We start from the raw sequence: 24,630 nt of genomic DNA, 5'->3' as shown, positions 1-24,630 counted from the left end.
AAATTGTGTTCAAAAATGTAAGTAACATTTTTACATCTGTGTTAGTGAGCACTTCTCCTTTGCTGAGATAATCCATCCACCTGACAGGTGTGGCGTATCCAGATGCTGATTAGACAGTGTGGTTATTGCACAGATGTGCCTTAGGCTGGTCACAATAAAAGGCCACCCTCTAAAATGTGCAGTTTTATCACACTGCAGGAGGCTACAGATGTCAAGTTTTGAGGAAGCGTGCACTTGGCAGGAATGTCCACCTGAGACATCTTCTGCCCCTCAGCACTGCGTCTCCTAAAGACGCCCGCTTTCCCCTCTACTGTGTCCCTAAGAACTTCTATTGCCCCCCTTGTACTGTTTCTCTGTTCCTCCAGTAATACATTTTTTAAATAAATTGGTTTTAGAAGAAGGTTTTTCCTTCTATCAGTGGCCCCGGGCCTGAGCTAGATTACTCTTCCTGCCACGAATGGTGGACTGATGATTCACATACTTAGCATTCAAATGTATTGATTGTAAGTCGCTTTGGAATAAGGCGTCTGCTAAATGCCAAAAATGTAAAATGTAAAATGCAGAGCCATTTTAGAGTGGCCTTTTATTGTGACCAGCCTACGGCACATCTGTGCAATAATCACGCTGTCTAATCAGCATCTGGATACGCCACACCGGTCACTGTAGTCGAGGACAGGGAGGAGGGTCGCCTGGACGATGTCAAAGACAAAGCAGGACTTAAACATATTTTGACTCTTGATCAGTTTTCCAACCTGCATCTAAATGCCGAGGTACTTTTAACGAGGGACCACTTGTTCAATTTAGGATCCTTTCAAGGTATAAATATGCAGATTATTGTTATCAACATTACAGGATCAAGAGGAAAACACGAACTTAGTTTTGTCCTCATTCAGCACCAGCTTAAGATCAACAAGCGATCTGTGAATAGAATCAAAACCATGAAGGTCAGAACAGCCTGCTGAGCTGAGGGCCGCAGGAGGAAACAACAGCATCATCAGCATAAACATGTCATTTACACTTTTTCAAGGAGATATTGAAGCAAGCCCACTAATAATAATAATAACAACAAGAAGTATGAGAAGAAAGCTGAACTACGCCACTAATAAATATGAGGAAGAACAATAGTTGGACTTGCTGAAGCAACCCCGATACAAACAGAATACTTTAAGAGGCAAAGTGCACAATCAAAAGACAGAAGACATAAAAAGACAATCTGCAATCTTAATCTACGGTTCACAGAAACCACTTTGTGACATGATTACCTCATCCGAAGAGGGTTTGCCGACCTTTTCAATGGTTCGACTCAACGGTCTTGATGGTCGTCCTTCATGGGCCGTATGTAGCTATGTAGCTTTCATCTGTGGAAGTTAGCAAAGCAAGACATGAATCACATACGCATGTATCTTTGGGGTTCAGACTCTGAAGGTAGTGAAATGTAAAATAAATGATATTATATTATATATATTATTACTATTAACAAGTCAGTCTCCCCCTACTTGCAAATTAGCACCTAGAATTACTCAGAAGCCTTTGTTTTTAAAACAAGAGAGCACACTATCACACTATCAGTAGTAAACAAGAGAGCTATCACACTATCAGTAGTAAACAAGAGAGTTATCACACTATCAGTAGTAAACAAGAGAGTTATCCCACTATCAGTAGTCCAAGCTTAACTAGATAATCTTTACTTACTCAGAATGGAGAGAGGTGAGTTCACTGCTAAGTCCACAAATGTATGCACAGATGCACAAATCACACAGTGTACAAATGCACAAATCACCCTTATTTATTGAAACAGAATAATAAGTCGACTTGCAATTGTTTGACAGTGGCACACTGCAATAACAGCCAATGCGTCTGAATACATGGTACACTTACAAATCAGGGGGAATTCCAGTACTTGTGCTCACTGTAATAATACACTATGAGTGATAAAACCAGACTAACAAATGTGCCCTCATGCTCCGGTGAGGCTCTATGGAACAGCATGACACAGGGATGGTCTCCGAGCAGAGAGACTGGAGATTGAAAAGAGGATCCCATTACCAAAGGGTTGAATTATTGTATTACTGCAGGGGCATACGGACTGAGATCCTTGAGATTATAAGATATCATAGAGATATCAATCATCTAGTGAATAGATGTGGTGAAATATGGATATTTCTGAGTGTTACTACCTCTCTCACACATTAGTAATGAAACCAGGAAACAGTCTAAAGTATCTGTTCAGGGCTACAATGTATTATGTATAAACTTGGGAAAACACAAAACAACAGATAATTTGGCACGTTGATATTGTAAGAAATTACAGTCGACTTCCTTGGGTGATTAAGATGATAAGAACTGAAAGATTTACATATTTTACTGATTATGAAGTAGTGCAGTACATTTGAAGATAATAAGAGTAAAAAAAGTAAAAGTAACATCTGCATTATTATAAAAAGAAATCTATCCTTCAATATCGTGAACAAATACGACTTCAAGACAAACTGTCACAACTGTAAACCGTAAAACTCCTTCAACCCCGAAACAAAACTAGAAGTAGAAACGCACATTTAAAACGACCAACAAAAGAATCGAAGCGACCTAGTGTATTATAGTGAATTCTTAGTTTAGAAGCCGATGTTGCCCCGTGCCAGACAGTATCCCAGTTTGTTCTGGTTCCCGATGGTGGACATGAGACCCACGTAGGCCTCGACGACGACGGGCTGGTTCAGAACCAGGACCCCGTTGGCCTTCCCGGGAACCGGCTTCATGGCGTGTGCCTTCTGGGCCGCCTCTGTGAGCTGCTCGCGAAAGTTCTGGATCTGAGGGAGGTAGAAAAGGTCACTTAATCCCAACATCACAGTTTTTTTTTTTTCTCTCTCACTTTTTCTTTTGCTTAGACAGGGTATATACAGGAATCTTGAGGTTAATTTCAATACCTTTCTAATACTTTTTTAAGACCTTGTCAATATTTTTCCAGACCTCACCGCCACTTCGAGCTGTAACTGTTTACATCAGTGACACCTTTAACTTAACAGCTTTAGTTTGCAATAGACTAGACCACTATCATACAACACAATTTCCGGTCCATCTTAGTAATTTGATAAAACTAATAAATTCACGAACTTTTACTTAAAGTTTTTAGGACTCAAACTCTTTGGACAGAGTCTAATTCAGAAAAATACCTACAAAATTCAAGACCTCATAAAATCGTGATAACACTTTTTAATACTTATTAAGGGTCTTGATTTTCCCAAAATTGATTTATCAACTTTTAATACTTTTCAAGACACCGCGGATACCCTGTTAGATGAGCTGCTGCTCACCTTTGGAGGAGCTGGAATGTGTGGAATGGCCCGGGCCCTGTGAGATTAGAGACGCCCTGTGTTCCCCTAAATGACTGGTTATGTGATCCGGGAGGTCACCTGAATCAAATTCCTTCACCTGCACCATGTTCAACTGTTAAAAAGGTGAACCCCTACTAGAGGCGGGTGGGGGAGGAGAGTAGGGAGGGGGGGGGGAGTGAACAAGAAGAAGGAGAACGAGGGGAGGAGGTCAGAAGTCAACGCCTCTGTCAAATCACCCATCTGTTGTGACGCCTAAGCTGTCTGCACTCACGGCATTCTCCCAGAGGCCCCCAGAGGTGAAACTCACCTCTCTACCTGGTGAGAGCCTATACTAGGACAGCCAGTAGGTTACATTCTGACAGCACAGCAAGACAAGGTATGTAACTAATAAAACCACATTGCAAAAACACAATGCACAGTCCTATGTGATGCACAATGTATGTACAGTTAATCATTTTTTTTTGTAGCATCTCTGCATTCTAGTACCTGTCAAAATGAGAAATATTCACGACGATCAAGTCATTAGTGGAAAAATAGTTTGGATCTCGGTCGGCCCCATTCAAGTTGATGGGGAGTAGAGATAAGGCTGTCTTGTTGCATAATGTGCGTCAGCATTAGGGGTAGGGTGACTGTAGTATTCACACAGGAAACAATCCTTGGAAGCCAGCAAAATGGTATATGGTGTAATGTTTATACCAAAGCCATTTCGTCCCACCTAGTCATGCTTCGGTAAAACCCTCCCAACAACTTTTTTTTTCTGATTTGCGATGGTGGTTCCAATGAACTAGTGAAGTGATTGGAACATTGATTCACTGGAAGATCACTGACAAATCACTGACTCACTAACCCACACAGCTGACATGCCGAAGCATATTGTAGCGTGTAAAGGTTTCAGTAGTGAAGAGTGGTGACTAACTAACCACTCTAGTTTCACGAACTACACCTCAAGATGCTCACAGGATGACACATGATCAAACTGAGAGGCTTTCAGAGGGCCGTGTGAGGCCTTACAGTGGAGGTAGTGATAATGCGTGACGTTAGAATTATAAGGTTCTATCTCCATTTTTGGTCGAAATTGAGTTTTTTTACATACGGTAATCTGATCCATTAGGTGTTTATTAATGCCTGTGTGGTGTTATTTTTTTTAATGTTGACATTTTTTAGTTAGTAATTAATAAAATACAACGGTTCCATCGCACAGAACATAATGGAATGTAAAAACTTTGACGCTCAATATCTCTGAACTGCCCTAAACGGAGATAGAACCTTATCATTCTAAGCTCACGGTATGGGCCCTCAGCAGCGCCGCCCCCTCACCTCACAGAGAGCAGCGAACTTGTCGTTGACGTTCCTCACAGGGTGGTAGGTGAAGGTGATGTAGGGGTAGTCTGTGGCGAACGGGTTCCACCGCGAGGAGAAGGAGGGCTCTCTTAGCCTGTCCCAGAACACGCGGACGCCTTGTCCTTCTCTCCTGAAAAGAAAAGATAGACAGGACATTAGCATTTACATTTTTGGCATTTAGCAGACGCCTTATTCCAAAGCGACTTACAATCAATACATTTGAATACTAAGCAAGTGAATCATCAATCCACCAGTCGTAGCAGGAAGAGTAATCCAGCTCAGGCCCGGGGCCACTGATAGAAGGAAAAACCTTCTTCTAAACCTAGGTTTAAAAAAAAAAAAAAACTGAAACAGAGAAACAGTACAAGGGGGCAATAGAAGTTTTTAGGGGACACAGTAGAGGGGAAAAGCGGGTGTCTTCAGGAAACGCAGTGCTGGGGGGCAGTAGATGTCTCAGGAGGAGCAGTTAAGGTGTGACAGGATAGACAGACAGGAACAGCACAACTTAGAGTACACCCTCCACCTCCTGGTTCACTTCATTCAACGACAGTACATTCTGTTATACACAATGTATGTTTGGTTTTGTTAGGGTAATTACAGTAAGTACTGTATTCTAAACAAGGATGGGTTTGCCTTCTATTTACGACTACGTAGGAATCTCTGATCATCCATTACTGTGCAGTAGATTACCATCACTACCCATGAAGCACTCGAGTGGCTTCTCTGCCTCAAGCCACAACAAGACATATCTGAACGGACTTCCTGCATGCTACTTCTAACAGTGACAGACATCATCCAGGGGTTACATACATACTATACACATTGCCCTGAGCCGAACCCTTCCAACATAAATGAATGCATGTGGGTTAAAAGACGATTAAACAAACTGACTCGCTGGCATCGACAACCGGCAATTTGTGAGTTAAATATTAATCCAGAGCTCCTGTACGTTACACCCTCATGTGGATTAACTAAGACATATTATAGGAAACTTTCAATGTCGTTTGGGGTTTTCTATTCCTGCCACTTGCCTATTTGTCTCCCTCGCTCATTCACACGCAGCCTTGTGTGCAAATGCGTCTACTTGACCTCGTGACCCCCTGGGCCCCTCGCTGTATCAAAGCTGACAGAATGTCACTAACCTCCCCAGGGCTCATTCTCATTCTTTATGTGACGGCGAATCTCGTGTTTACCAGGCTTAGAGGCAATCTTACAGTGTGTTCGTCATAATTCTCTTTCTTTTACCCACTCTCTTTTCTTTTGCCATTTTAAAGTAAATAGGCTTTAATGAAAAAGCCCCTGGGCCAGATCTTTTTCCAGGCTGATGAAACCTCAAGTCCTCAGCAGACTCCCTTAGCGGCTGGCAGCGACGCAGGGCTGTTAAACCCTCTGCAGATTCTGCTCTTTGAAACGGTGTTGGCATTGGCCTCCCTTCTGGTAAGATCTTACACAATACACTGTTTACTGTTTGTCCATCAATCACCATCGGGGATTCACAGATAGAAGAGGTTTTCAGGGCGCTAAATGTCTGCCAGGATACAGTAATGTAGTGTGTGATACTGTCCATACCTATGTGGCACTAAAGGGTTATGTACAGTTCAGCTACCGAGGCCCACTTAACTGTTAACACAAAGTAGGCCTACAGTAGCCTATATGATGTTTGAAGTACAAATGTATGTGTAGAGAAACTGATGATTTGGATTGTGTTAAAACATGTTTTCAGGCAAGCCGATTTTCAGATTCATCCCCTGACACATTTTCATTCTCTCTCTCTCTCTCTCTCTCTCTGACACACACACACACACACACACACACACACACACACACAACACACACACACACACACACACACATACACACACTCACACACTCACACACACACACACACACACACACACACACACACACACAAAAGCTTTACTCTTTTTCTTTTGTTTCCGGTACTCTTCATATCTTTAGGATTAACAATTGATTCAGTTGACACTGATGCCATTGCTTTTCAATTACTCAGAACATAACCAGCTGTGACTCTGGGTGTTACTGGGTGTTGTAATCATGTCACACTGCACCTCAGAGTCATAAACAGTAGCTCTTTGTTTCTACTGGATTGATAGACACATTCAGCCTGAGTCGACCACAGCACAGCTCTCTCCTTTCATCACATCTCTCTTACTGTCCAGGCTTTCTTACACGCGGACATGCGGAGTGCACAGCCCTCTTTCCAGTCCAGTAAAAAAGACTATACTGTTATCCGTAGCCCCTTCCCAATAATCACTCAATAATCTGAATAACTCCAGAGTAATCACTAGAAGATTGAAGATGCAATCCTAACATTTCCTAACCCTAATTGGTAAAGCCAATATCTTTGTCTTGTTTAATTTCTTTGATCGTTAAAGTTAATTTCCATCCATTCGCAATCGGCGAAGGAGGTCAGAGGAATTGGAGGAAGGGTGGGGTAGCCTATTGATTTCTCAATCACGCCTTTGTTTTATCAATGTTCTGTTGAGCTGTGTGTCTCTGAGTCCTCACACCGCGCTATGGAACGAACACACCTTGAGCAAGAGAGCGTTTCCTGCCGTACGAAAAATTGAACACCCCCCGGCTACAGAATAGTGGCACGATGGCACGTCAATATATCACACAGAACCCAGGGAGGGGCGGCGGCGTTATAACGCAATCATCTCCCGTCCCTGTTTACACAAGCGTTTCGACATGACAATGGCTCAAGAACTCACTGCTGGAGGAGGGAGAGGCTGCCTGCCTTGCCTCCAAAACAAATGTTATGTTGAGGGAGAAAAGGGGAGGAAAGGAGGACTTGGACAGGAGAGGGTACAAAAGCAAAAAGCTCTGGGCTCAAAGAATGATTATATTTCAGCGAAAGGGGGGGGGCGGGGGTGGTGAGCGTGGGGTTGTGGTGGGGGGGCGGGTTTGTATACACTTTCCTTTGTATGAGCGCAAAAAAGCTATTGCCCTGGTATAAATGGGGATATAAAAAAAAAGCTCTGAAGAATTCCACAGGTAAGCTATCACTAGAGAGGGAACCAGCCCAGACAGGTTAGAAAACGGGGCTGGGCCTTTTGCAGCCAGAGGCCTTGGAAGTCTTCGTAGTGTTTATATGGCAAAGAGAGAGAGACGGGGTTTGGACTTTCACTGATCGCCCCAGGAGCCGTGGGTTCTCTTAACACAGAGAGAGAGAGAGAGAGAGAGAGAGAGACAGAGAGAGAGAGAGAGAGAGAGAGAGAGAGAGAGAGAGAGAGAGAGAGAGACAGAGACAGAGAGAGAGAGTCACTTAAAGATCTGGAGACTGAGGAACAGCCAGAGCAGCAAGGGCTGAACCCGGGGCGCTGTTGTCATTCATACGTTTTCACTGAGACACACATAACTTCTTCGCACTACGGAAAAACATATAAAAGCACAAGCACAACGCTTTGCATATACAGAGTTGGACCCAACCCCCCTGTGGGAGTCGACCTCTGTACATCTACATCAGCCTGCTAAACGTCCTCCTAAGAGTGTAGAACGTGCTTCTAAGACACAACACATACACACGTACACACACACACACACACACACACACACACGTACACACACACACACACACACACACACACACACACTCACACTCACACTCACACTCACACACTTGCTTAAGACACACACACACACAAGAAACACACCAGGTATTCTTCGTCGTTCAGCTTTAGGGTGAGCAGAGCAACTAGAAATTCCATTGCCACACTGTTAGTGGTTACGGACTCGTAAGTCAACACGCTAGATAAATATCAGGGGCAGCTTCAGCTGTCATGGCAAGTGACCCACATTGTCTCAGAGCCAACAAACAAATCCTCTGATTGCTCAATAGAGCTGCAAGTCCCTTCAGCCTCCACACTGCCTTCATCCAACGGGATCTAGTTGATAGGAGTTCAAAACAAGAGAGAGAAATGGAGGGAGAGAGAGAGAGAGAGTGAGTGAGAGAGAGGGAGAGAGAGAGAGAGAAAGAGAGAGAGAGAGAGGGAGAGAGAGAGAGGGAGAGAGAGAGAGGGAGGGAGAGAAAGAGAGGGAGGAGAGAGAGACAGAAAGAGAGAGAAATAGAGAGAGAGAGACAGAGAGAGAGAGAGAAATAGAGAGAGAGAGAAAGGGAGGGAGAGAGAGAGAGAGAGAGAGACAGAGAGAGACAGAGAGACAGAGAGACAGACAGAGAGAGAGAGAGAAAGAGAGAGACAGAGAGAGATTGTAGCAGTAATAGAGAAGAAGAGACAGTCTCTCTCAGAAAGGTGTGGTACGGTTTGTAGTTGAGGGAAAAATAACTCCAACATGGCAAAGGTACAATTAGATGTTACAACCACAGAGGGCTGAACCACCTCCATATAAACACATCAATTTGATACGTTGAAGCCATACAAGTACTGCTGGGCCTTTGCCATCAGTTATGCAAACCTGAAACACTTTTTATTCAAAAGTTGAGCTTGACACAATATTACTCAGAGTCCGATCTGCTCAGCAGACAGCCCGGGATGGTATCTGTGGCCTGAGGTCTGCTAAGGCCTAGTAAGGCTACGACCAGAAAAGCAGGTGTGCACCTCTGCTCTCTATGACCCCAGCCCACCCCCACCTACCCCCCAGCCCCCAGCTCCCACCCCAGCCCACCCCCGCCCCACCTCAGCCCCCACCCCCACCTCAGCCCCCTGGCTCTTCAACACCATGACCCTCCCTGTTGACCACCCAACAGCAGCGCAGGTGAGGTTTATGGTTTACGACACAAACCTTACCTGAGGATTGCAAGGGACTTTCAGCCAACTACCTTTAATATGATGTTAATATGCGTTACATGCATATGACAGTATACAAGATCAACATATAAGTTGGTAGAAGGTTGGCCACAGAAGAGGAATGTACAATGTTGAAGACATTGACATCACAAGGGGCATAGAGAGAGTGTCATAGAGCGCCCTCTAGTGGTTCCTGCATGTCCAGTGACTGTAGAACACACAGCGACAATGAAACATCAAGAGAAACGTCAACGTAATGTTTAGTGAATACTAGCCTACCTTTTTGATCAAAAATCTACATGTGGAGTTCCCAGATATACATTAAAGACTGATCATTCAGAAAGATCGTCACCACTAGGACAGTTGTTTTGACTTTGGTGGGTAGTGGTGGTCTAGTGGATAGTGAGTTGGACTTGTGATCGGAAGGTTGTGAGTTCAAATCCCGCCTGAAACCACAGTGTGCCCTTGAGTAAGGCACTTAGCCCTCAGTTACTCCAGGGGGAATGTCCCTGTAATTCATAATTGTAAATCGCTTTGGATTAAAAGCGTCTGCTAAATGGCAAAATTATTAATTATTTACTTTAAGTAGTTGTACTTTTTTATCTGTAACAAAATTGGTAAGTAATATTGTAAATCCGTGAACTTTATATTGATTTGTTGGCAGTAAACATTTCCCAAAATTCTCCTGACGATAAGGTAAAGTTATGGTTGTCTAATTTGAAAGTGGAAGCTCAGGGGGGCAGCAGCGTTCACTTCCAACCCAGTAACCAGCCAGACTAAAGCTGTTTCCAGCAGCGCACGCTCCTCTACCTCTGGGCTAATGAGGGACAGAGAGAGAGAGAGAGAGAGGGGAGAGGCAGGATTATTTTTCCAAAACTTCATAAACATCTTTTCCCTCATAACACTTTATGTACAGTACTGACGCAACTCCTGGTGGGGCTTCTTTGAATCTTCACAACGAACGAGTGCTTTTAGAGAGAAATAATTAAAAAAATAAGACATTTGAATGATGTGCTGGGTATTGCAGTAATTACCTTGTCTAGACGGTTTGGAGAGAAAGCACTTCTCAAAATCACATTTCTCTCTCTGTCTCTCCCGAGCCACACAAACACACACACACACACACACACACACACACACACACACACACACACACACTCCTCTAACAATGCAGCACCTGGGGAAAACAGTAGGATGCAATCTCAAATCACATCGTGACGTTAGAATTATACGGTTCTATCTCAATTTTTGGTCAAAATGTAGTTTTTTACATAATCTGATCCATTAGGTGTTTATTAATGCCTGTGTGGTGTTATTTTAAAAATGTTGACATTTTTGAGTTAATAATTAATAAAATACAAAGGTTCCATCTCACAGAACATAATGGAATGTAAAAACTTTGACGCTCAATATCTATGAACTGCCCTAAACGGAGATAGAACCTTCTCATTCTAAACGGAGATAGAACCTTATCATTCTAAACGGAGATAGAACCGTATCATTCTAAACTCACAACATGACACATTCTCTACCAGGATCAAAACCTTTTTCCATAAAGACATAAGCGATTAACCCCACCTAGTAAAGGACAACTATATCCAGTGCCCTGAGTAAAGGTCCACTGGATTATTCTCTGTTCAGACCCATTCAGACCCATTCAGACCCATTCAGACCCGTTCAGACCCATTCAGACCCATTCAGACCCATTCAGACCCGTTCAGACCCGTTCAGACCCGTTCAGACCCATTCAGACCCATTCAGACCCGTTCCATTTGTGACAGAAGGTGGTGAGACCCGGAACAAGTCACCAACCAACGCACCATTCTTAAAAATGTAGGCCTAATTACATTTCAGCATTGTTGAAAATCAATGACACCCTCGCTAGTCAAGCCAAAATATTGCAATGCAATGGAGTCGGTGCGTCTTTTTTTTTTTTTACATTTTGATTGGTTGGCAATTTCACCAGCAGCTGCTGTCACATTTGTGTAATCTGAACAAAGAGTCGAAGTTTGATGAATTGCTCGTCTGCATGTGAGCATATCAAACATCTCAAAATGCTTCTAAAATGCTCCATCTAAAACATCCACATTGGAGAGGTCGCTGTGCTGTGTGAACCTGCTGTATAAATGTCTAATAAGCAACGCTGCTTTACTGAGGGGGAGAGGGAGGGGGCCTCAGGTTAATGACCCTGCTGCCATCTGAATCTCACTGTCAGGCTTTTCCACACTGAGACAACCAAGCTTGGGAATGACATAATTATCATCCATACGTATTATTATTCCACGGTCATATGCAACAGTGGAGATGTAAGTGTGCTAGTCAAACACTAAGGGGAGCCAATGGTCCTCAGCTGGTCCTGGAACAGCACAGCCCAGCAGAGCACAGCACAGCATATCGTGAGCTTAGGTTCTATATAAGGTAAGGTTCTATCTCCGTTTAGAAAGATAAGGTTCTATCTCCGTTTAGAATGATAAGGTTCTATCTCCGTTTAGAATGATAAGGTTCTATCTCCGTTTAGAATGATAAGGTTCTATCTCCGTTTAGAATGATAAGGTTCTATCTCCGTTCAGGGCAGTTCAGAGATATTGAGCGTCAAAGTTTTTACATTCCATTATGTTTTGTGAGATGGAACCATTGTATTTTATTAATAATTACTAACGCAAAAATGTCAACATTTTAAAAATAACACCACACAGGCATTAATAAACACCTAATGGATCAGATTATGTAAAAAACTCAACCTTTATAATTCTAACGTCACGACAGCACAGCACAGCAGGGCTACTGTGTACTATATTGAAAATGTCATCACGTTCATTATAGTCAGAGGAAAGACATTAAAGACATTAACTAGAGAGAATATCACCTGCCAGGGTCACACTGCGAACACATCTAATCTGATACAGATCTTTTTTTTGTTGCAAGGCTGGACACTGACACCAGGTGGCCATGACATAACTATGACAGATTATTTTTTTTAACTTGATGACCATGTAAAAAGACATGTTTAAAATAGTTACATAACTTCTGGAGGATGTTCATGTACACTCACTCCTTGCATTGAAAGCTCAGTACTACATATTTGTCTCAAAGAAGGAGTGGATAAGAAAGATTCAAAGAAGGAGAAAGTGAGAAGGAGAGACGGAGAGAGAGACAGAGAGAGAGAGAGACACAGAGAGAGAGACAGAGAGAGACAGAGAGAGAGAGACACAGAGAGAGAGACAGAGAGAGAGAGAGACAGAGAGAGAGACAGAGAGAGAGAGACAGAGAGACAGAGAGAGAGAGAGAGACAGAGAGAGAGAGAGAGAGAGAGAGAGAGACAGAGAGACAGAGAGAGAGAGAGACAGAGAGAGAGAGAGAGAGAGACAGAGAGACAGAGAGACAGAGAGAGAGAGACAGAGAGAGATAGATAGAAAGAAAGACAAAGATAGGGAAACAGAGAAGGAGAGAGTGGGGTTGTTCCTGTTTGAAGCGGGCTGCGGCGGGACTCCAGGGTTGGTTTTCATTGGCGTTTTATTTATAATTGAATGTAATGCAGAGAGATAAAGCCACCAATACGGGCCGCCCCCTTTCCGAGCGCTTCACGCTACATTACGTTTTATTAATCAAATTAGTTTTACTTGGTTTGGTGCCCCCTGAGCCAACCTTTAAAAGGTTTGGATGAAAGGACTACATTAATTTCTGCCACTAATCAGTTACACTAGAGCACAGCTACGACGCTCTTCAAGTGACAGCGCTGGCCTCCCTCCCTGTACCAGGAAAACCTTTCCACACGTCCCTCTCTCTCCCACCAAACCGTATACCCACGCTGGCAGCCTCCCCCTAGCCCCCCAAAATAATGTTTTTTTGGCTGCCGTCACCCCGGGCTAATTTCATTGTGATAGCTACTACATCCAACCACTGTTAATACTTTCCAGGTAAATGATTCATACTAGCACTCTTATGAATACATTAATATATGCCTCTCAAAGAAAACGACTTTTTAAGTGGGTGTAAAAAAACGAGTCTAAGACAATACCAGAGACTAGAGAGAGAATGCAATCAAGAACTCCTCGAGGGTTGGGACGACAAAGTTATGAAAAGGCTTTCAAGGACACCCTGCTAGCTTACAGTGTACAGTCAGGCACACAATGGTATTAAATTATAGCAACGATATTGAACTTCACTCTTATCCTGTCACTAGAGCCCCAGTTCATGAGCATACTGTACTGTGAGCTCCCCAATTGTAGAAATTAAACATTAGGAAATGAATTTGGTTGCCTTGAATTGACAAGTATGGAAAATACGTCTGACTATTATCTAAACAAGTGCACATTTTGTTACTTTTTCACTTAGAAGAATATGCTAATTTTTTTTATATGACTGAGATTCACTGAGCTCATTGTCTTTGTTCGCACCGTGCAGACAAATAATCACTGCAATTATGAATGAATGAGAGTCAACGGTCTATTAAAGGACGTGGAACTAAAGTGGTCCTCTGTGGCTCAGTGTGGGCCTCTGTGAAGCCTGGCACTAACAACACTTAGGTTGTGGGTTCGATTCCAGCTGGTACTGTATATACTGTATGCACTGGGGCGGCTGTCGCACAGGAGATAGAGCCGGCGTCTAATGATCGCAAGGTTGCCAGATCGGCGGTTCGAGCCCCGGCTGGCCACATGTTGAAGTGTCCTTGGGCAAGACACTGAACCCCAAATTGCTCCCAGTGAGCGGGCCGGCGCCTTGCATGGCAGCTTGCCGCCATTGGTGTGTGAATGTGTGTGTGAACGGGTGAATGAGAGGCCGTTGTAAAGCGCTTTGGATAAAGGCGCTATATAAGTCAGTCCATTTACCACTTACTGCAGTGTATGGATAACAGTGTCAGCTAAATGGCACATATACAGACATATATATATATCTATCTAAGTGCTATCCTCTCTTTCTGCAATGACATTATTATTTCCATCTACCTTCAGAGATCACTTGGTTGCTCTCACTGAACTTCTGCCAAACATAAGCTAGACTGTTTGTCATGACACACTTCATGCAAAACGGAGGTGGCATTGGTGGTGAATTTGCATAAAGTACTTCCCCCCAACACAAATAAACTACTTCCCCCACACAAATGAATAGTGACGTGTTCTAGTAGTATTGTCTCTGTATATGCAGTGATAGAGGATATCTAACACATCATATCATATATGACATTCTGCTGATGTTTTTATCCAAAGCCACTTACATTGCAGTGAGAGCATAGGCCTACATCTTTCAGTATACACATAAGGTCCCAGATATTAACATAACGGTCTGATAAACAGACTAGTGTTGTTCCGATACCGATACTAGTATCGGCATGGCCACCGATACGCACAAAAATGCTGGTATCGGTATCGGCGAGTACTAACAACAAAAAAAATTCAAATATATATATATATATAAAAAAAAATAAAAAAGTACTAAAGTTATTTTGTTTGTAAATGTTCACTTGCTGTTGCACTACTACTACGACTGTTTTATATCTTAAATGGATATTGCACTGATTGGCATCTGTGAGAGCCACATTTCAGGTTTTATAAGGGGTTGATTTTCTTGTCACCATACCAGGTAGACAATAAAAAAAGTTCTATAGTATTCACTCTCTGTTGGTATTTTTTCCTGTTTTACAAAGGTTTTGAGCAGTGCCAGACTAAGTGTTAGCAATAATTTTACATCGAGGTGAGTATGCGGCTCAAAAAACATGTTTTTTTGTTTTGTTTTTTCAAACGCCGTGGTATCGGATCGGTACTCGGTATCGGCAAGTACTGCACGGTCAGGTATCGGTATCGGGATCAAAAAATGGTATCGGAACAACACTAAAACAGACTGACTTATATAGCGCCTTATTCCAAAGCGCTTTACAACGGCCTCTCATTCACCCGTTCACAAACACACTCACACACCAATGGCGGCAACTTAGCTACCATGCAAGGCGCCGGCCCGCTCACTGGGAGCAATTTGGGGTTCAGTGTCTTGCCCAAGGACACTTCGACATGTGGCCAGTCGGGGCTCGAACCGCCGAGATCTGCCAACCTTGCGATCATTAGACGGCGACTCTACCTCCTGCGACACAGCCGCCCGATATTTAATATCTGATGCTTCCAGGAAACAATCTAGGAAACAATCTAGCAGCAACAAGGCTCCAGATGCTAGTAAGTTGAGCAGGCATTTACCCAGCATGCTCTGTGTACTGTACAATACTATTTGATTGGATAATAAATAAACTCAGTGCTTTGGCAACTGCAAGACATTTGACTTTACAAGAGTGCAATTCCTCTTCGGGTTACACCTTAACTGCTCCTCCTGAGACATCTACTGCCCCCCAGCACTGCGTCTCCTGAGACACCTGCTTTTCCCCTCTACTGTGTCCCTAAGAACTTCTATTGACCCCCTTGTACTGTTTCTCTGTTTCTCCAAGTGTCTTAATATAAAAAAAAATAAAAAATAAAATAGGTTCCTTCTATCAATGGCCCCTGGCCTGAGCTGGATTACTCTTCCTGCTACGACTGGTGGATTGATGATTCACTTGCTTAGTATTCAAATGTATCGATTGTAAGTCGCTTTGGAATAAGGCGTCTGTTAAATGCCAAACATGTAAAATGTAAATGCAATTCCTACAGGAGCAGAGGAGGAGAGGAGGAGAAGAGGAGAGGAGGAGTGTTGGAGGGAGGACTCACGTGAGGAGAGAGCGCTGTGGGAAGCTGAAGTTGCCGTGGGAGACGCGGTCCACGAAGTTGAGCGGGATCCTCTGGACCTGCTCACAGATGAACATGACAAAGTCGTACTTGCAGACGAGGAGGGTGTTGTCTGTGATGAGGACCACGCGCTCCTTCTCGTTGTTCCAGTGATCCACCCTGAGGAAGGGACAGACAGAGAGAGTGGCTGTGAGAGCAAACACCATCTAACAACATCTACCAACATCTAACAACATCTAACAACATCTAACAACATCTAACAACATTTGGTAAATGGTAAATGGACTGCACTTATATAGCGCCTTTATCCAAAGCGCTTTACAACGGCCTCTCATTCACCCGTTCACACACACATTCACACACCAATGGCGGCAAGCTGCCATGCAAGGCGCTGGCCCGCTCACTGGGAGTATTTTGGGGTTCAGTGTCTTGCCCAAGGACACTTCGACATGTGGCCAGCCGGGGCTCGAACCGCCAATCTGCCAACCTTGCGATCATTAGACGGCGGCTCTACCCCCCACATCTCCCACTCTTTCAGCAGACAAAAACCAAACTTCTCACTTTTCAACAAGCTCACTAAGGCCCGTAACATACAAACAACAAACTGTAAACATGTTTCAATCCAGTTGGTCTGGTCATCAAGTGTGAAGTGTCCTCTGTAGCTCAGTTAGTAGAGCATGGCGCTAACAACGCTTAGGTCGTGGGTTCGATTCCCGCTGGGACCATATATACTGAAACGTATGCACTCACTGCAATGTAAGTCGCTTTGGATAAAAGCGTCAGCTAAATGGCGTATATTATATATTAAGTAAACCAAAGCAGCGAACCTTTACAGCAGAAACTGAACATTCTTTGATTCTTTGGTTCAGCGGACCCCTGCTGTGGCTACTTTATGGTGACACTCTAGATTAATAAATCCACAGATCTACTGGCCTACATACAGTACTGTACATATAACACTGCTCCATTTAACTGCCTAATTGTCACAAAACATAATGTTGAAATTCAACATTAATAACATTACAAATATGGGTAAAAATATTTGAACACTGAAGATCACACATGTTTTTCTCCTGATTCTATGTTAGTATTTTTACTAACCATGGAATTTTCTCAACCCTCATGAACTAGTGCTTAGCACTAACATGTCAAAACAAGCTACGCCTTACTCCTTACGCCAAACCTTACTCCACTCAAGGCATTTTAACAATGCTTACATTCACATAATACCATTCCATTTGGTACCTGCTTTCTTAAATAAGAAAGGAAGACCCACTCTTTGTTCAGTAAATCACTATTTAATAATAATGAAACATTTTACTCTGCTGTACCGAAAACATACCGAACCGTGACTTCAAAACCGTGGTACGAACTGAACCGAAATGTTTGTGTACCGTTACACCCCTAATCAACATGTTGTGCGAAGTTCCTTTTTAGCGCTAGCTATTAGTAGCTGTTTTTGCCTGTTTTGATTTAGAGTGCTATTTGGTGGACCAACATTCAAATAAGCATATCTTCTTCAGGCAGCTATTTTCAGATTTCAATGTATGACACATCATTTGATGTGGGGTTAGGGTTAACTTATTAACTCATAGGGTTAGGTCTAACTTATTCTTAGATGTTAAAACAGTGTAATACAGATTAAACTCTTAAGAAAGAGAGAGAAGATAAGAGAGAGCAAACCTTTGTCATTGGGTAGTAAGTCAATGTTTACCCTACAGTAAGTGGGTTCTGTATAAGAGTGATTTTGAGTTAAGACAAAAAGCATGTATAGCCTAGGCACTCATACATACTGTAAAAGCTTCAAAAGTTCAATAACTGCAGTTGGCAAATTCATACAATATGTATACACGCATCTCCAGGTCCCTAACGTTATACCAACAAAAAAGATACAAGAAGTTCACAAAACGTATTACTAACACATAAGCCCATGCTGAATATAATTTGGATGAAAGCCCAAACATACACAGTTTGCACACTCCCCGAACACAAGTTTAGCGAGTGTAAAACAGAATCATAGAGAGAGTTTTGAAACCCAATTGTCCGTCGCTTCTAAGATGTGCATGTATTAGGGACAGCTCTGGGGCACGAGAGAGGCAGTCTAAAGAAGAATGGATAATGTGACACAAAGACAAGCCCTTTTAAAGGAAAAGTCAACGCAGCAGCCCACCATTTTCCCTGCGACGTGGCTTCCCCCCAGCACCTCGTCTGGGAATACTTTGTCTTATTAATTGATGTCAAGAGGACCTCTGTTCGGACCCGTGCTGTTTGCGTCTCTGTCCCTCGCCCGGGAACACAACTAATTCATGGTAGCATAGATTCTCTCAGAGTGTCTCTCTCTCTCCTTCCTCACGTGGCTGTGTGGCTCCGGTTCAGACACTATGAACGCTGCTAGAAGGCCCAGAGGATAGTTCAGCTCTCTGAGCAGCCAAGGCAACAGAAGAAAGGTGTGGATGCCTAGCTGTGGATGAACTACCTTCGACTGGGCTAATAGACTGAGTTAACCTTGGCTGGGCAGAGGGCCGTGGTGACGGAGGCGTCAGCGAGCACAGGGTTCCCAGTCAGGGTTCCCTGGGTGTTTGAAGACGCCTCTGGGGGTAAAGCATGATATGGTGAAACAGTTACAGCACGTCATCACACAGCCATGTGGGCCTGGGACAGTTCTACTCCTGCTGCACCTGTTCTGGTACTGAAGCTTCATGAAGAGACTGCTGGAGGAGTCACCATCACCCTAAATGGTCTGCACTTATAGTATATAGCGCCTTTATCCAAAGCGCTTTACAACGACCTCTCATTCACCCATTCACACACACATTCACACACCAATGGCGGCCAAGCTACCATGCAAGGCGCCGGCCCGCTCACTGGGAGCAATTTGGGGTTCAGTGTCTTGCCCAAGGCCACTTCGATATGAGGCCAGCCGGGGCTCGAACCGCCGATCTGCCAACCTTGCGATCATTAGACGGCAGCTCTACCTCCTGAGACACAGCCGCCCCATACCCTGCTCCACAATGGACAACCGTCTCAAGAACATACAACCACTTTCTTGATTTATTTCTTTAGTAAAGCCTATATTATCATATTATCATTAGATCAAATAAAATGTGGTGTGACTTTGGTTGCATTAATGTATTTATATAGAGAAACGTTCTACACCATACGCAGTTTGGCCTTAAATTGGCCTTAAAAGTAATAAATAGTGAATTAACTAACCAAATTGCTATGACATTGAATAACTTAAAGCAACTGATGTATAAAACGCATCTGAAAGCACCCGCCTCTCTACTGCACAGTACTGCCACAGACAGACAGCTAAGTAGAGCTAATTAACTGTAGTATAGCAGTTACCTCAGATGACATTTCCATCCAACACTGCATCATCCTATGAGAAATTCATTACTGTCACTAAGTACTGTATCTAATGGGCACTTTATTTTGTTACAAGAAACATGCAGTTGCTCAAAACGGAAAAAAAAAACTGCAAAGCCATCGCAGGACAAACGTTGTTGTGTGTAGGACAGCGCGCTGCAGAGAGAGAGAGGATGTATTATTCATTATCACATGGCTAAGGCCTTTTAAATGTTTCCTGAAAGCTTGTGCCCGAGTGATACGCGTTGAAAGCTCCAATTGCATTCGGTAAATTGTCCTGCAGCCACTTCATTTTGCTCTGTGTTCATTTCAGTTAAATAATTTCCTGTATTTTTACTTATTTACAGAACAGGCGGCTGCTGCCGCCTCTTATATTCACATGGTTCCAGCAGTGAACCTAAGACATACAGACCGTGCTGGGAAGCATCATACTCAGTGATACTCACTCATTCATACTCAGGCCTTGTACAGTTATGGCTTCAGGCGAAACGGTCCACGTGTGTCTGTGTTTAGTAGGTCTACATTAACAGCTTGTTCGAGTTCAGATCAAGACAGTTAATTTGTTCTGTTAAAAGTAAAGTTATTTTAGACTACTTATTGTTGAGATGATTCAGAAAATATTAGCGAATCGCTTCCCAACGAGATACATAATTCAGAATTAGTTCAATGCAAAGTTCTCTTTCTAAAGGGAACTGATTAATTCATTAGCAATCTAACCAGAGTCAGACAATTCGTCTCACAACCAACCATACCCATGCAGAGCCTTTGAATGACTAGATGTGATGTATGCAAGTGTCAGTCCATCCAAAGTTAATCAATTTCACTGAGAGAAAAGATGTTGCATATCTATAAATCCGTCATGTGCTATACTGAGATCCGTGGGTCGCACTTCAGTTAGGAAAGAACAATCTGATTTACTTTCTTTTTTGTTTTGGGTCCCGACTTGTAACGTATGTCCCTAATACCTAGATAGCTGTATTGTAATTTGTGTGTTGTGGTGTGGTTGTCTGGGTTGTTGGGGGCGTTGGTTGCAAGATGTGGCCTTGTTGTCTTGTTTTGTTATTATGTGTTTAAAAATAAAATAAAGAAACATTTGATCACCCCCCCAAAAAAGGAAACAACACGGAAATACAATCAAACATGACAAGAGCCTGTTACTCATCCTGCAAACCTCAGTAGGCCAACGTGGCTTTTAATGAACGATCCACAAGCTGACCTAGATGCGATGCTCAAGTGTTATTTATGACACGGTGTATCATAGCAGCTGGTCACATAACAGATGGAAAAGGTCAAAGGTCAACTCACTCAGCCATCAGCCAGATACTGTTGACGCTGCCGTCCTCCACCTGCACGGCCACGCTCTTGATGTCCTCGATGGCTTGGCTCAGAGTACCAGGCTGGGGAGAAAAAACCACGTGTGAGATTTCTCCCTGTAGTACGATAACAGGACAATGGCCTGGAGTCTGCATTGTTCAAATTGACACATCGTGACGTTAGAATTATAAGGTTCTATCTCCATTTTTGTCAAAATTGCAATTTTTTTTACATAATCTGATCCATTAAGTGTTTATTAATGCCTGTGTGGTGTTACTTTTAAAATGTTGACATTTTTTGAGTTAGTAATGAATAAAATGCAAAGGTTCCATCTCACAGAACATAATGGAATGTAAAAACTTTGACGCTCGATATCTCTGAACTGCCCTAAACGGAGATAGAACCTTATCATTCTAAACGGAGATAGAACCTTATCATTCTAAACGGAGATAGAACCTTATCATTCTAAACGGAGATAGAACCTTATCATTCTAAACGGAGATAGAACCTTATCATTCTAAACGGAGATAGAACCTTATCATTCTAAACGGAGATAGAACCTTATCATTCTAAACGGAGATAGGACCTTATCATTCTAAACGGAGATAGGATCTTATCATTCTAAGCTCACAACATTCTATAGGGCTAAAACATGATAGTATGCAGATATGGATTATTGCGATCTCTGAACCTAACCCTAACCGTCTACTCTGATAGATACCTACCTGATAGATACCTACCTGATAGATACCTACCTGATAGATACCTACCTGATAGATACCTACTCTGATAGATACCTACTCTGATAGATACCTACCTGATAGGTAGAAAAGCCACTCCACTTTTTCTTCTAATTGTTTGCTTTCACCTCGTAATACTGTAGACGTTTTAAAACAATTCTGATATGTCCATTATCAGTCTGACCGACAACATCAAAGATATCCAGTGTGACTTGGATCTGATCTGCCCTCAGCCCATGGCGATGTTTGGCTCCCATCACTAGTCTCCACAGACTTGTAAATGTGCCAAACGTTGCCGACAATACTCTGACGTGTCAGTAAATTAGAAGGCAGATTAATTGAGTTAGTTTAGGAGTGTCTTGCAGCCTTGGCAGCTGATTAAGCGCAATATTTACTGTAGGCGGGGATGTGGATTGAGGGGGCAGTTAATCTCTGGGAGTCTCTCTGCAACAGCCATAATTGCCTGCAGAGTAAATAACTGTGGCATTGTGAATCACTACAAAAAAGTTTGATTTCATTAATCTGGCCAGTATTCATATAGATAATATAGTTAAACATAATGAGTTTTAATTGATTCCACAATGTACTGAAATAATACTATTGTTTGTTATTTTTCTTTAAAAAGACAATAGCTTCCAACGTGGGCAGATTTTGATATCTATTTTACTGATCGCTTTTAAAATAATGATGCAGATTGATGCAGTGCAGTTTTAAATTGTGACAACGTTTACAGTACTCGGTCGAGGTTTTTAAAAAACAGCTAAAGACTGTGTTGTATAGACAGGCTTTTGGATAGCCCCAAGGGCCTGTCTCTCTGTGTCCTGCTGATGCTGTTGTACACCTGCTGTCTGTTACTTGTTTTTATTTTCACTTGTTTTGCCTGTTTTAACCTGCTGTGGCTTTCGCTCTTTTTTCGCTTTTGGTCTGCGAAAGGTGCTCTATAAATACATTTTACTTACTTACAGTACACATTCATAATAAGCACAGAACAGAAACTAAAACCCTCAAAATCTCAGAGGAAGAAAAGACGTGACTTCATTTGACTAAATCACAATAATTGCATAAGGCCACACTTCTGGCCTGCTATTCAGTCATGATGACAATGCGTGATCTTAGAATGATAAGGTTCTATCTATAAATGATAAGGTTCTATCTCCGTCTAGGGCAGTTCAGAGATATTGAGCGTCAAAGTTTTTACATTCCATTATGTTCTGTGAGATGGAACCTTTGTATTTTATGAATTACTAACTCAAAAATGTCAACATTTTAAAAATAACACCACACAGGCATTAATAAACACCTAATGGATCAGATTATGTATACAAAAAACTCAATTTTGACCAAAAATGGAGATAGAACCTTATAATTCTAACGTCACGTGACGACAGTAGGAAGTCATTACCCTCAAGACAAAGAACCTCTTGAGTTTGAACTGGTCCAGCGCTGACATCCAGCGGTTGTCCTTGGCCCCGGCGCTGGGGGGCAGAGCAGGGCCCTTCTCCTCACCCTGACCCCCCTGACCCTTCTCAGGGGGCTGTGTCTCTGGGTGACCCTCCTCCTCCTCTGAGGGAGGGCACTGAGTCGAGGCCAGGTCGGGTCCAGACGCCCCTGAGGCCTCCTGGTTCCCCAGCTCCACAGCCTTGAAGGTTTCCTCCTCAGCCTCAGACGCCCCTGAGGCCTCCTGGTTCCCCAGCTCCACAGCCTTGAAGGTTTCCTCCTCAGCCTCAGACGCCCCTGAGGCCTCCTGGTTCCCCAGCTCCACAGCCTTGAAGGTTTCCTCCTCAGCCTCAGACGCCCCTGAGGCCTCCTGGTTCCCCAGCTCCACAGCCTTGAAGGTTTCCTCCTCAGCCTCAGACGCCCCTGAGGCCTCCTGGTTCCCCAGCTCCACAGCCTTGAAGGTTTCCTCCTCAGCCTCTGACATACCTTCCTCAGCCCTAAGATACCCTACGAGACCTAACAACATCGTTGGTGAAAATACAGTATATTTCACCTACAGGCCTAGTATTTGGCTCCAATACAAACTCAATGCAATTGCAAATTGTTTACAATATTATGTCCCAACAATACTAATGTCGCACGTGCGTCTGGTGAAAGGTCTCTGGCACATGACCTGTACGTGCACATGCGCATGACCTGTGCGTGCTCAGGTTACAAGTGGTATATGGATCGGTGCGCAGAGGCGCACGTACAGCGCAACAATTCACCTGCCGCATGATGGTGACTTTGATATGAAAGCTTTGAATGAATGAAAGCTTTATTTCGAACATGTGAAAAAAGAAATAGTTATAACAAGAAAAAACAAAACAAAAACAAGAAAAAACAAAACAAAAACAAGAAAACACTATTTACTTAACATGTCCGAAAATAATAATAGACAATAATGATATCTCATCCAATAAAGACGCCCTTGTTAGTCTGCAAAGTTTAAACGACCCACTGCTGGAGCCATGAAGTGACATTGTAGCCATGCCATGCATGATGCATTTACCTTCTAAATGTTTATGAACAAAGTGCAGATGCAGGAACACTTAACTAAAGTAGAATGCATGCGATGTTTATAAAGCGTTTAAAATGTCAATAAATAACATTGCCTCTGTTAGAAGTAGGATTGCATACTTACTTACCCTGGGTTAATTTCGCTGTCCGACGAAAACGAGAAGTTTAGATAAGTGGGTGTGTAAGCAGGTCTGGGTGACTTCCTTCTTCCGCAGTTTTCACATCCATCATTTGTGCGTCACATTATAAGGAAACAACTCATCTATCTGGTCTAATCTACCTGGCAACTGATAGTTTAACCGACGCGCCTGTTCTATTCATGCCTCTGATGCAGTAACGCTCTAACGTTCTAAAGCTCTAGAGTTCTAAAGCTCTAAAGTTCTAAAGCTCTGTGGTTCGCTTCTGCATGAGGCGACTCTAGGCAGTGCGATTGCCTGGTCTGGTAGGCCTATGTGCTGTTTAATTAAAGGTCCAGTATGTAACATTAAAGCTTTCCAAACGCTTCATAATGGTTGTAATGACTTTGGTTAATTGGTAGCAAACAGGGAATGAGATCCCTTTG

The 24,630-nt window shown here is 43.0% G+C and overlaps 1 protein-coding gene across 1 annotated transcript; it reads right to left on the bottom strand.

Moving 5' to 3' along the window:
* Positions 1-2,612: 2,612 nt before the first annotated feature.
* tprg1 (tumor protein p63 regulated 1) lies at positions 2,613-23,493 on the bottom strand (the record flags this gene model as incomplete). The annotated part of the gene is made up of 5 exons (XM_080535969.1): positions 2,613-2,807; positions 4,650-4,803; positions 16,132-16,308; positions 20,824-20,915; positions 22,975-23,493. The coding sequence occupies 5 exons, from the start codon at positions 23,491-23,493 to the stop codon at positions 2,613-2,615; spliced, it is 1,137 nt and encodes a 378-aa protein (XP_080392095.1).
* Positions 23,494-24,630: the final 1,137 nt, after the last annotated feature.

This window comes from Nansenia antarctica, assembly GCF_963989245.1.
Source record: "Nansenia antarctica genome assembly, chromosome: 7".
Taxonomy (NCBI): Eukaryota; Metazoa; Chordata; class Actinopteri; order Argentiniformes; family Microstomatidae; genus Nansenia; species Nansenia antarctica.
This window is presented reverse-complemented; position numbering and strand designations above follow the sequence as displayed.